Genomic DNA, 13100 nt, shown 5'->3' with positions numbered 1-13100 from the left:
CCTTTGGTTGATCTCTTTCCCCCTCCCAACACTCCCCAGCCTTCCCGCTGTAATTTGACAGTCTGTTTGGTGCTTTACTGCCTCTGTATCTATCTTTTTGTTCATCAGGTTATAATGTTCTTTATTTTCCATAAATGAGTGAGATCATGTGGTATTTTTCCTTCATTGCCTGGCTTATTTCACTTAGCATAATGCTCTCCAGGTCCATCCATGCTGCTGCAAATGGTAAGAGTGCCTTCTTTTTTACCACAGCGTAGTATGCCATTGTGTAGATGTACCATAGTTTTCTAATCCACTCATCTGCTGATGGGCATTTAGGCTGTTTCCAAATCTTAGCTATGGTGAATTGTGCTGCTATGAACATAGGGGTGCATATATCCTTTCTGATTGGTGTTTCTAGTTTCTTGGGATATATTCCTAGAAGTGGGATTACTGGGTCAAATGGGAGTTCCATTTTTAGTTTTTTGAGGAAACTCCATGCTGTTCTCCCCAGTGGCTGTACCAGTCTGCATTCCCACCAGCAGTGCACGAGGGTTCCTTTTTCTCCGCATCCTCGCCAGCACTTGTCATTTGTTGATCTGTTGATGATAGCCATTCTGACAGGTGTGAGATGGTACTGCATTGTCGTTTTGATTTGCATTTCTCGGATAATTAGTGACTTTGAGCATGTTTTCATGTGTCTCTTGGCCTTCCATCTGTCTCCTTCCGAAAAGTTTCTATTTAGGTCCGTTGCCCATTTTTTTTATTGGATCATTTATCTTCCTTTTATTAAGGTGGTATAAGTTCTCTGTAGATGTTGGAGATTAAACCTTTATCAGTGATAACATTTGCAAATATGTTCTCCCATACAGTGGGCTTTCTTGTTGTTTTGTTAATGGTTTCTTTTGCTGTGCAGAAGCTTTTTATTTTGATGTAGTCCCATTTGTTTATTTTCTCTTTAGTTTCCATTGCCCTCGGAGCAGTATCGGTGAAGAAATTGCTTCGGCATATGTCTGAGATTTCTCTGCCTGTGGATTCCTTTAATATTTTTATGGTTTCCCATCTTAGGTTTAAGTCCTGTATCCATTTAGAGTTTATTTTTGTGTATAGTGTAAGTTGGTGGTCTAGTTTCATTTTTTTTGCATCTATCTGTCCAATTTTCCCAACACCATTTATTGAAGAGACTGTCTTGACTCCATTGTATGCTCTTGCCTCCTTTGTCAAATACTAATTGCGCATATTGGTTTGGGTCGATATCTGGATTCTCTATTCTATTCCATTGATCTATATGTCTGTTCTTGTGCCAGTACCAGGCTGTTTTGAGAACAGTGGCTTTGTAATACAGCTTGAAATCTGGTATTGCTATTCCTCCTACTTTGTTCTTCTTTCTCAGGATTGCTGTGGCTATTCGGGGTCTTTTTTTATTCTAGATGAATTTTTGGAGAGTTCTTTCTAGGTCTGTGAAATATGCCGTTGGTATTTTAATGGGGAGTACATTGAATCTATAGATTACTTTGGGTAGTATGGACATTTTAATGATCTTGATTCTACTAATCCATGAACATGGTATGTTCTTCCATCTGCTTACTTCTTCCTCTATCTCTTTTTTCAGTGTCCTGTAGTTTTCCGCATATAGGTCTTTTACCTCCTTGGTTAAGTTTATTCCTAGGTATCTTAATTTTTTTGGTGTGATGGTAAATTGGATTGCTTTTTTAGTCTCTCTTTCTGTAAGTTCATTATTGGTGTATAGAAATGCCATAGATTTCTTGGCATTAATTTTGTATCCTGCTACATTGCCGAATTCTTTTATTAAGTCTATTAGTTTTTTGATGGAGTCTTTCGGGGTTTTTATATACAATATCATGTCATCTGCGAATAAGGAGAGTTTTACTTCTTCTTTTCCAATTTGGATGCCTTTTATTTCTTCTTCTTGTCTAATTGCACTGGCTAATACTTCCAGTGCTATGTCGAACAGGAGTGGTGAGAGTGGGCATCCCTGTCTTGTTCCTGTTCTTAGGGGAAATGGTTTTAGTTTTTGCCCATTGAGTATGATGTTGGATGTGGGTTTGTCATATATGGCTTTTATTATGTTGAGGTATGATCCTTCTATTCCCACCTTGTTGAGAGTTTTCATCAAGAAAGGGTGTTTGATTTTGTCAAATGCTTTTTCTGCATCAATTGATATGACTATGTGATTTTTATCTCTCAATTTGTTTATGTGATGTATCACGTTTATTGATTTGCGGATATTGTACCATCCTTGCATCCCTGGGATAAATCCTACTTGGTCATGGTGTATGATCTTTCTGATGTACTGCTGGATCCGATTTGCTAGAACTTTGTTGAGGATTTTGGCATCTATGTTCATGAGGGATATTGGCCTGTAATTCTACTTCATTGTGTTGTCTTTATCTGGTTTTGGTATTAGGGTGATGCTGGCTTCATAGAAGGAGCTTGGAAGTATTCCTTCCTCTTGAATTTTTTGGAATAGTCTGAGGAGGATAGGTTTTAGTTTTTCCTTGAATGTTTGGTAAAACTCCCCTGTGAAGCCGTCTGGACCCGGGCTTTTGTTTGCCGGAAGCTCTTTGATGACTGCTTCAATTTCTTCTCCCTGTGCTCCTGGGAGCAGGGCTGTCATACAGCCCCCTTGGGTCCCACCTGCTGCCGTGTGAGTTTTCAGCCTTCTTTTTACTTATTTTTTTTTATTTTAAACTAGAGGCCAGTGCATGAAAATTCATGCACTAGAGGGGAGTCCCTCAGCTCGGCCTGCCCCCTCTCACAGTCCGGGAGCTCTCAGGGGTGGGAGGTGACCTGGCGATCAGGGGAAGGCAATGCCCCCATCACACCTCTGCTGCTGCCACTGCCGGCAATGCAAGCCACAGCCGGCCCTGGTTACCTGAGCCTCGGGCGGCCCTGGGCAGCTGGGGGGCAGAGGGGACTGGGCGCCGCCACCTTGTGGCTGTGGGCGCCGCCATCTTTGTGAGGGTGTGATGGGCAATGAGCATTTTCCCTCTTTATTGGATAGGATTCTTGAGTGTTGAAAGTATTACATGTGTCACTGGTGCAGCCACTGTGGAGAACAGTATGGCATTTCCTCAAAAAACTAAAATTGGAGCTCCCATTTGACCCTGAGATCCCACTTCTAGGAATATATCCCAACAAACCAGAAACACCAGTCAGAAAGGATATATGCACCCTGTGTTCATAGCGGCACAATTCACCAGAGCTAAGATTTGGAAACAGCCCAGGTGCCCCTCAGCAGACGAGTGGGTAAAAACTGTGGTCCATCTACACAATGGAGTATATGCAGCCTTACTTTTTATTTTCTAGCCGTTAGTCCAGGCTCTCACCAACTCCTGTCAAACCCACACTGCATTGTTTTCTCTCCTCTCTGCCTGGGACTTGGGATGTTCTCTCTGAAAGAAAGCCTTGCCTTCCCTTCAAGGCCCAACTCTTACACGGAGTCATTTCTGACCTTGCAGACCGTAACCGATCTGTAATCCCCGCTCTCCGAGGCGGATGCACCACGTTCCTCATTCAGTCTCACTTCCCCTGACCTAGAGTCAGCGTGGGCATGCCGTGCCCCCCTCCATCCCCCCCCACCCGCATAGATTGTGGGCCACCCACAGGGAAGGGCCCTGTGTTTTCGCTGTGGCACCCCGTGTCTGGTCCCTGGTGAATATTCAGATGCACGTTTGTCAAATAGTCGCCTCATTCCCTTCCCCCGAAACTGCTTAGGCCGCAGTCGTTCTCCCGCTCAGAGCGTCACTCGGCTGTGAGGGAGCAGGAGGGGCTGAGGCCTGGCTCCGTGGAGCTCCTTCCTGCCATGTCTCCCAGGGCTGTGCACCCATGCCTGCAGCTGTTAGCGCTCCCTCACCTGGCACGGTGGGCAGAGGGTGGAGCTGTTTTCCCAGTGGGTGTGGCCTTCCTGGACGGCCTGCCAGAGACAAGTCCCAGCTGTGTGCAGCCAGTCAGAGGGCAGGACTTCCTATCTTGGCTCTCCGTACCATATTTCGATTGTGGCCGAGTGGCTCACCAGAGAGAGAGAATGGCTGTGTCATCTGAAAAAAAACTAGGCTTGACTATGAGAGAAATGCTCACCTGTCCGAATTCAAATAAGGGACTCAGACAGAAGTGTGGCGAAAACGAGACCTTTTATACGTTCTTGCAAGAGCGGGAGTCGGGACAGGCGCTCGGAGCAGTGATCACAGGCTGTTTATCTGGGGATGCGAGTCCCTCCTCCGGCTCCTCATTGGCTGAGCACCATGGGGTCACCTGTTCCCTCATAGGTCGCCTAGGTCTGCTCTCGCCGTGGGGCCATTTAAAAGAATGGGCTGAGGCCTTTTCCAGTTGCCTCCCCCTCCCCCTGTCTAGTTGAGGTGGGCGCCTCGGGAGTTTCCTCCATGATGCTGGCCACGCCCACAGTTCTTGGTTCTCACATCCTCTCCCTCCTCCCCACATTCTGTTTGCCCTGGGAACTCAGTGGCCGCTCCCATCACAAGCTGGCCCTGCTGAGGTGGACCACAGAGGCCCACTTCCCACAGAGGGTCATTCTCTGGTTAAATGCAAGGTCTGTCTGGCTCGCCCGCCCTCCCGTCCCGCAACCGTGCCTTTGCTGAGTCATACTGGGTGTGCACCTGCCTCCCTCAATGCGGGAGAGGGTGAGAGCGAGAGAGCGGGAGGGGGGTGAGCCCTGCAGGCCTAGGCACTGCGCTGGGGTGGTAGGCTGTGTGCCTGGGCGCTCACTGCGGGAGGGTGTTGGGCGGCTCCGCCAGGCCCGCTCTAGCTGCCTCCTTCCTCTCCAGTACATCTTCGCAGACGCGTACGCCCAGTACCTCTGGATCACGTTCGACTTCTGCCACACCATCCGAGGCTTTTCCATCCCGTTCCGGGCAGCCGATCTCCTCCTGCACAGCAAGGCCTCCGACCTCCTCCTGGGCTTCGACAGGTCTCACCCCAACAAGCAGGTAAGAGAGTGTCCGGAACCAGCCGGGGGGGCTCCACCAGGTCCCCCTTCTGCCTGTCCTGTGGACTGCGTGCCCTTTGAGTGACCTCCCTCGGCCCTTGCCTCCTTCACCCTCAAGCTCGGCCTCTGTAGCTGTGGTGCTCTCCCTAGCAGGGACGTGCCTGAGCCAGGACGGCCTGGAGCCTGGCAGGCCCTGTTCCTTAGTGCGACGCCCTTCTCGGGCGGGAGCCTTTGTCAGCCTCAGAGCAGGGGGAGCCTGGCATCAGCTCTGCTGGCCCACCTGCCGCGTTTCCGTTGTGCCCCCCCCTCCCCCCCCGCCTTACACACTGCCGGTGCCTGCCATGCAGCTGAGTCTACCGCATACGTTCATGTTCCTGTGTGCGTGTGCCTCTGCACATAACAAATGTGGCGCTTTCCTCTGCTAATCCAGTTTGAGGGAGGGTGAGCGATGGGGAACGAGAGCGGAGCAGCACTTACAATTCAAGGTTGAAGCTGGCTGAGCTGAGACACTTGGTCTGGCGTGACCTGTGAGCCCTGCCGATCCTGGAGGGTTGGATCTAGGCTAAGTTTTGAATGACGTGGCTCAGAACAAGCTTGGAACAGTTCTTTTTCTTTGCAGGTTGTTTAGCCAAAACGTGATCTGTTGACTTTCGCGTGCATAGGGGGGCCTCGGCGTGGGCAGGGTCAGTTCACCAGTGGGTGGAGTGTTGCTCTCTGCGGTCTCCTGCTTCTCACCACGTGGCTGTCAGGCCAGACGAGCCCGCAGGTGTGCCTGGGACTGTGGGGGGCTTCGGCAGGCCACTGGCTCAGAGCTGCACCCTCCCCATGTGTTCAGCGGTGCTCTGTCCTTTCTGATCCTGCACTTGACCAGCATCCTTTCCATCACCTTCACTGCTGTGGCCGTTGTACAGTTTTGTGTTTTTTTTAAATTAATTAATGTATTTTAATCCCCACCTGAGGATGTTTTTCCATTGATTTTTAAAGAGAGTGTAAGAGAGAGGGAAAGACAGAGAGGAACATCGATGTGAGAGAAACACATCGATTCGTTGCCTCCTGCACGTGCCCTGACCAGGGCTTGGGCCGGGGAGGAGCCTGCAACTGAGGTACATGCCCTTGACCAGAATCGAACCCGGGACCCCTCGGTCCGCAGGCTGATGCTCTGTTTACTGAGCCACATCGGCTGGGGCTCATTGTATAGTTTTAAGGACTCTTTCCCAGGTGAGAAGCGCCAAGCATAGTCCTCTTGTTTTTACCATTATCCGAGAGCTAGTCCTGAGGAAATAGAGCTTCTGATAATCACAAATGGAAGGCAGGTCCCAGTCATTTCCTTCTGGTCTCTGTGGAGACCTTGGTCACGATGGAGGAAACAGAGGTGCGGTGGGCTCCCCTTCAGGCCGGTCCCGGGAGGCACGCGCTGGCCGTGGTGGCCTGGTGCTGTCCTCACAGCAGCCGGCCCCTCCGGTGCGTTTCGGTGGGTGTGGCAGAGCCGTTCAGGTCGTGCTGCGTCGCGCCTCACGGCCACTCTTGTCCCCTTGGTCTTTGCAGCTGTGGAAGTCGGACGATTTTGGCCAGACCTGGATCCTGATTCAGGAGCATGTGAAGTCCTTCTCTTGGTAAGTCCTGTCAGCTAAGCAGTTTGAACGCCATCATCTCCTTTCCCAGTTCAGCTCCTGCACGGGGGCAAACCTCCCTCACCTGAAATGTGGAGCCTGTGGCCGGCGGTGGGGCGATGAGTGGAGGCTCTCGAGGCTTCGGGCTCCTGCGTCCTCAGGCCCCCAGGGAACGTGGGGATCTTCGTGCTCTCGGCGGTGGAAAGGTTTCTGAAGACGCTCATTTTTGGAGCATCACATCAGAAGTGGGGAATTTTCTCTATATAAGACCAATTCATTTGTTCATTCTTAACATGGTTTTTTGAATGTCCGCTGAATGTAAAACATGCTGAATATGCTTTAGGGTGTGTGAAGTTGACTAATTTGTGGATAAACTTGTTAAGGAGATTGCAGTTTAGGAGGTAAGGAAAGATTTTTTAAAAAACTTTAAAAAATTATCGATTGATTTTAGAGAGACAGACAGAAACGTCGATTTGTTGTCCCACTTTTTTACGCCTTGATTGGTTGATTCTTGTATGTACCCTGACCTGGATCAAACCTGCCTCCTTGGTGGATAGGGAAGACGCTCTAACAACTGAGTGCCTGGCCAGGGTGGAGAGACCATTTTTGCACGTAACACACATTATGAAGCTCAGAGATCGTGGGGGATGAGGGGCCTGTTCTTTGCGGATGGGCGCTCATGGACAGAACCGGTCGCATGCAGCAGGTGGGGGGCGCTGTGGGGGTGCAGGAACAGAATGGCCAGAGCAGAGACGAGATGATGCAGTGCTGGGTGCAAAACGCTGAGTTTTATTTTGGGTCTGTGTGTTGGGTAAAGTTGGGAGAGGAATTTGGACTGATTCTGAAAGCGATGGGAGCCTTTGTAGGTTGCTGAGAAGGAGGGTGAAATCAACAGGCTTTATAAAGTACAGTTGTTTGTAGTCGTAGTTGCTTTTGATCTTTTTCTGTTACAGGGTTGTTGGATAAAAGATATATACATATTTTTATTGATTTCAGAGAGGAAGGGGGAGGGAGAGAGAGATAGAAATATCAATGATGAGAGAGAATCATTGATTGGCTGCCTCCTGCATGACCCCCCTCCCCACTCCCTGTGATCAACGCCCGCAACCTGGGCACATGCCCTGACCGAGAATTGAACCGCAGCCTCCTGGTTCATAGGTTGACCTCAACCGCTGAGCCACGCTGGCTGGGCACGTGGTATATACTCTTGAATAGGTGTGCAGGCGGGCATGTAGGACGGAGTTCAGGGGCACGGACCTGTTCACACACAGCAAGCTTGGTATCTCTCCAGTACACTCTTGATCTTCCCCTCAAGACCCGACCCAGCCATGGTCCTCCCCATTTCAGTGTCGAGTTGCTCAGCCCAAAAACGGCGTCATCATGGAGACCAAGTTTCTTTCCTACTTCCCATTCCGCCGACCAGGAGTCCCGAGGGCTCCACCTTCAGTGTGTGGCCGGGATTTCCTGCTCCCTGCTCTCTCCGCGGCCACGGCCACCGCTGCTGCTGCTGCCTGCTTGCCTGCAGCCCCTCTGCAGCGAATGCTCCGCACGGAGCCAGGTCCGTCCTGTTAAAAACACGTCTGGTCCTGTTCCTCTGCTTCGAACCCTCTCATGCCCATCCTCGTTTCTCTCGGGGCAGATGCCAGGGCACGCGCCTACCACACGCGCGTGGCACTTGCTATTTTCTCTGCCCGGAACGCTCTTACTGAAGGTAGGTTGACTGCCTACTCCCTGACCTCATCCAAGGCGGCTCAGACCTCACCTCCTCCAGGAGGTCTGTCCCCAGGTCCCACCGCAGTGGCAGCTGCTCTGCTGGTTCTCAGGCTGCTGCACCCTGAGGGCTCTTCCACGGCCCTTACAGCCGGACTGTGCTTTTATCTGTCTTGCTCTCTGTAGTAGAATAAAAGCTTCACAAGGGCAGGGACTTTGGTCAGTTTGGGGCATTGACATAGCCCAGTGAATGAAGCTTTGAAATGATAACGTTAGTGGAGATTGCCAAATTCTCTATAGAAAGTCTCACATTTCAGCAGCATAGAACTGTGCATCTCTCCACGCCTGTGTGTTAGGAAAGAAGTACTGTCTCAGCGTAGTTTCCATTTGCACTTCTCTGGTTGTGAATGGTTTTGAACATCTTTTGCCCTTCTTTAGGTTCATTTTTATATGTTTTTTGTGACATGTCTGTTCATGCCATTTGCCCTTTGACTGTCGGATTAATCACTGTTTTATTATTGGTTACCAGGAGCTCTTTATATATTTGAGATTAGTTCTTTGTGATATGAGATAGATTGTGTGTATTTATATTTTCCAGTTTGTCGTTCCTTTTTATTTTTAAATATATATTTTATAGTTTTCAGAGAGGAAGGGAGATGGGGGGAGAGAGAGAGACATCAATGATGAAAGAGAATCATTGATTGGCTGCCTCCTGCATGTCCCACGCTAGGGGTCAAGTCTGCAACCTGGGCATGTGCCCTTGACCAGAATCGAACCTGGTCTGCAGGTCATCACTCTATCCAGAGCCAAACTGGCTAGGGCTGTCTCTTCACTTTTAGTTTTATCTTCATTAGACATAGCGGCCCAGCAGGAGGGGAGGTACATCTGTGCTTCTTCCGCCAGGACTGTGTGAGGAGGGGTGTCTCTGCATTGCTTCCCTGGTGCTTGCGGCCAGTGCTGAGGGGACCCGTGAGCCTCGAGCTGCCTTGGCAGAGAGCTGCTGTTCCGGCCTATTTGTTATTCTCCTCGGGCAGAGGTCGTGGAGTCTCAGAGAAACGAGAACCCCAACCCCATCTGAGTGCACCTCCATCAAGGAGGAGCTTTCTGATACTTGGCTGAACTTTAAAGGGACAAGCAGCTCTTTCCCTTGTTCGCGGAGCCATGTGGCAGAGGGAACACCAGCTGGATTACTAAACAGAGATGCTTTGTGCTTGGGAATTAGTGTGTGGAGTCTCTGCCTGCGTGCAGACATGCAGATAGTTTAGGGCAGTGGTCGGCAAACTCATTAGTCAACAGAGCCGCAGTTTGCCGACCACTGGTTTAGGGGAAGGACGGGCTCATCTCAGTTAGATAGATGCATGACTGGTGTCGGGGCGTTTCAGGCCATGGGGAGGGTTTCCCCCTGGGGTTCCCCACAGGAAGCGCGAGTGCGATCCCACCCCTCCGAGCAGTGGCAGGGCAGCTGGAGCAGCAGGAGAGCTGGAACCCTGCCTCGTGTGCTCCCCAGAGCTGGAGGCTGGTAGATGGGACCGGAGGAGCTGTGGGTGGGGCCGGATCCCCAGGGAGCAGCACAGAAGGGCTGTAAGTTGGTCCCAGGGCGCGGGGGAGGCCAGGCAAGGGCTGGTGACCACGCGGAGGTAGAGCAAGGCGTGGGCTTTCCGGATGAAGGCAAACCGAAGAGGAAGCAGGTGTGAGTGAATGTCAGGGAGCGGGGGCTAGGGCTGCAGAACACTAACTCGTAGGGGGAGCTGCTTTCAGGAACGGGAGGTCCCTGTCTGCGTTACAGAGCTGAAGCCGCAGCTTTGTCTCTCCAGCTCGGGCTGCTGTGGCCAGGACCGAACAGCAGGGGTGAGCTGTCCGCAGACTCTGAGTCCAGGTCCCTTCCTCTCTGCCTTTTAAAAATATCCCGCAGCCTCATGCTCATTTGCATCTCATCTAGAGCAGAGGAGGTACGTGAATCGGTGCTTCCAACCGGGGAAAAGAAGAGAGCAGGCTACCCTCACTGCACAGAGCCTCCCAGTTAGGACCAAACCCTTCTGGTTACGGGGCCAAAGGCGTCTTCCCTGTGCAAAGAGGCTCTTCCATTCTCCTATTCTTAGCTCCTTTCTCTCTTTCTCCCCAACTTTCCCTTCCCTTCCCTTCCTTTCCTTTCCCTCTCCTCTCCTCTCTTCTCCCTTCCCTTCCCTCCCCCTTCCCTTATTCTTTCCTTTCATTCTTTTTTCTTTCTTTTTTTTCTGTTAATAGTTGCCTGAGGATATTTTTTCATGGATTTTTGGGGAGAGTAGGAGAGAGAAAGACAGGAATATCAATGTGAGAGAAACGCACCGACGGGCTGCCTCCTGCACAGCCCAGACCAGGCAGACCAGGGCCCGGGCCAGGGAGGAGCCTGCAGCTGAGGTCCATGCCCTTGACTGGAGTCGAACCTTCGGTCCGCAGGCCGACGCTCTATCCACTGAGCCACACCGTTCAGGGCCATTCTTTTTTCCTTAGAATATGCTCTTGGCAGTGCATCTTGAAACTTCGAGTTTGGTGTCCTAACCTTCATTATCCGAGCTCTGTGCGCATGGAGGAACTCCAGGCACGTGTGCGTGAGCTCTGCCTTCCTCACCTCTGCGGGGTCTCTCAGTTCTCGCTCCTGCTTGGTGCGGGTCTGCCTGCTTGGTGGGTGAGGAGCCGGGACAGGTGGGTCCCCTCGGCTGCTGTTGGGGCCGTATTTGGGGAACAGCAGTGCGAGGTTCTCCTCCAGGGTAGTGTGATCTCGTCCCTGTACTGCTCCCAGTTGGAACAGCCCCTGGAATTATGGCCTGTAGCCGCAGTGCAGCAAGGGTCAGTTCAGGGAGGGGCCCTGTGGGGAAAAAGGAACAGAAGACATGGTTTTAAAGGCGTTTGTGCTTCTAGGAAGCTCAGAGGAATGCAGTGTGGGGACCACCATACATTGTAACAGAGTCTATTCAGTGTCAAATAACATAAGAAGCAGGACTGTGTAAGGTAAGGGGACTGATTCAGAACCCATCCAACCAAAGCAGTTTCCTACGTTTGTTTGAACGCATATAAAAGGAATTAAACAGCTTGAAATCCTACAAGGCGCGTGCCGGGGAGACGCGGTGCATTTCTGGGGGTCAGTGTGCGCAGAGGTGTGAGGGAGACCCGCAGGGCAGGAGCGCATCTCACCGGTGCCGGCAGCAGTGGCCTGAGCAGGAGGGGGGGGGCGGGCTTGGAAGGACGTGCCTCACCGGGTCCTCGTGTGGTTCCTCCTGAGTTATCCTTCCGAGAACGCAGCGCCCTGGCAAACGCCTCCATTCCTCTGAGGTTTGTCACTTGAGGCCAGAAACGTGCTGACAGCCTCGAGCCGGACTTCTTGATTCCCGAGCATCCATCGTTCACTCCTTTTCCCCACGCTGTGAGGAACCGAGAGCAACTGCGGGAAGTGTTGGCAGCACTTCCTGGTCCCCGGGTGGCGGGCCCTGCGTCTGGCTGCCGCCTGCTGATGACACGGAAGTGACGACGACACTGTTTTCTTCCAGGGGGATTGATCCCTACGACAAGCCAAACACCCTCTACGTGGAGCGGCACGAGCCCTCTGGTTACTCCACAGTTCTCCGCAGCACGGACTTCTTCCAGTCCCGGGAGAGCCAGGAGGTGATCCTGGAGGCGGTGAGAGACTTCCAGCTTCGGGACAAGTACATGTTTGCCACCAAGGTGGTGGTAAGTTGCAGGTGCCGAGGAATGAACTGCTCGGAGTTTCCCCTCTGAGGCTTGGCGTTCCGCGGGGAGGCGGGTGAACTCGCACCAGCAGGGCTGGATCGCGGCCGGGGTGCTGGACTGGCCAGTGCTGGCACAGACGGACACTGGCGGAGGGTGTGGCAGGTCCCGGGGCTCGAGCAGTGGAGAAGCTCCCAGATTTGGTGGTTTTCCATGCATCCTCTGCAAACACGTTTCTTTGAAATCCCAATAAGAAGAACTCAGAGAGGAGGGGCGCGCTCAGTGGCGTGTTTCTTTAATTCCACTGCCTGGTTTCCTTTCCGTTAGGCCGATTCCTCTGTGAGTTTTGGACCCCCGTTAAGTTACATGGCTCACAGAATGTGAGTCAGTGGCCGGTGAGAGTTAAGCAGTAATTCAGCTTTCGGCTGTTAAGCAGCTTACCTCGCAGGCTTTGGGAAAATTTCCCCTTGATTTGATGGGTTGGAGCCAGATGCTGAGATGGAGTGTTTGCTCATCTAACAGAGCTTAATTATTCAACAGGACTTGCCTTGCTACTGCATCAAGCTGTAAGTGGCCACTAGACTGTCCTGTGGCCGGGAGAGGACAGCCCAGCTGAGAGCGCGGGCCTGCGTCCGGGAGTGGAAGCCCACTTTCTTGATGGCAGCCCGTGGCCGGGGCCTGGGCTCTGAGGCCCCTGGTAACCGGGAGGCTGCTCTGCTTCCTGTCGTTGTTACCCTCAAGGGCAAGAGAGGGGATGTTTTCCTCCAGGTCCTCATTTATGTGATTGGCAGCTGGCCAGGCAGAAGCAGGTCAAAGCCCTTGGGATTCTGGGTGGAGAGAGGCCTCCCCAACAGGGAAATGAGGGAGTAAGGCTGGCATGAGGAGAGAAGATGTGGGTGGCTAGATGCAGGAGGGGTTCCCCACTGCATACCTTGGGAAATGTTTTCTTTTCTTAAATATATTTTTATTGATTTCAGAGAGGAAGGGAGAGGGAGAGAGAGATAGAAACATCAGTGAGGAGAGAGAATCATTGATCAGCTGCCTCCTGCACGCCTCACACTGGGGATTGAGCTGGCAACCTGGGCATGTGCCCTGACCAGGAATTGAACCTTGGTCTCCTGGTTCATAGGTTG

At 51.8% G+C, this 13100-nt stretch overlaps 1 protein-coding gene across 2 annotated transcripts in view; it reads left to right on the top strand.

Annotated features, from left to right (window-relative positions):
* Positions 1 to 13100, top strand: part of SORL1 (sortilin related receptor 1) — a 165537-nt gene that overhangs the window by 29377 nt on the left and 123060 nt on the right. For both annotated transcript variants that reach the window (XM_080649599.1, XM_080649598.1), the window contains exons 4-6: positions 4785 to 4946; positions 6491 to 6558; positions 11790 to 11970. In XM_080649599.1, coding sequence (XP_080505725.1) covers positions 4785 to 4946; positions 6491 to 6558; positions 11790 to 11970 — 411 coding nt within the window. The remainder of the gene's footprint in view (positions 1 to 4784; positions 4947 to 6490; positions 6559 to 11789; positions 11971 to 13100) is intronic.

Source organism: Plecotus auritus, assembly GCF_963455305.1.
Source record: "Plecotus auritus genome assembly, chromosome: 13".
In the NCBI taxonomy this organism is placed as follows: Eukaryota; Metazoa; Chordata; class Mammalia; order Chiroptera; family Vespertilionidae; genus Plecotus; species Plecotus auritus.
The sequence above is the reverse complement of the archived record's forward strand: the minus strand, read 5'-3'. Positions and strand labels throughout refer to the sequence as shown.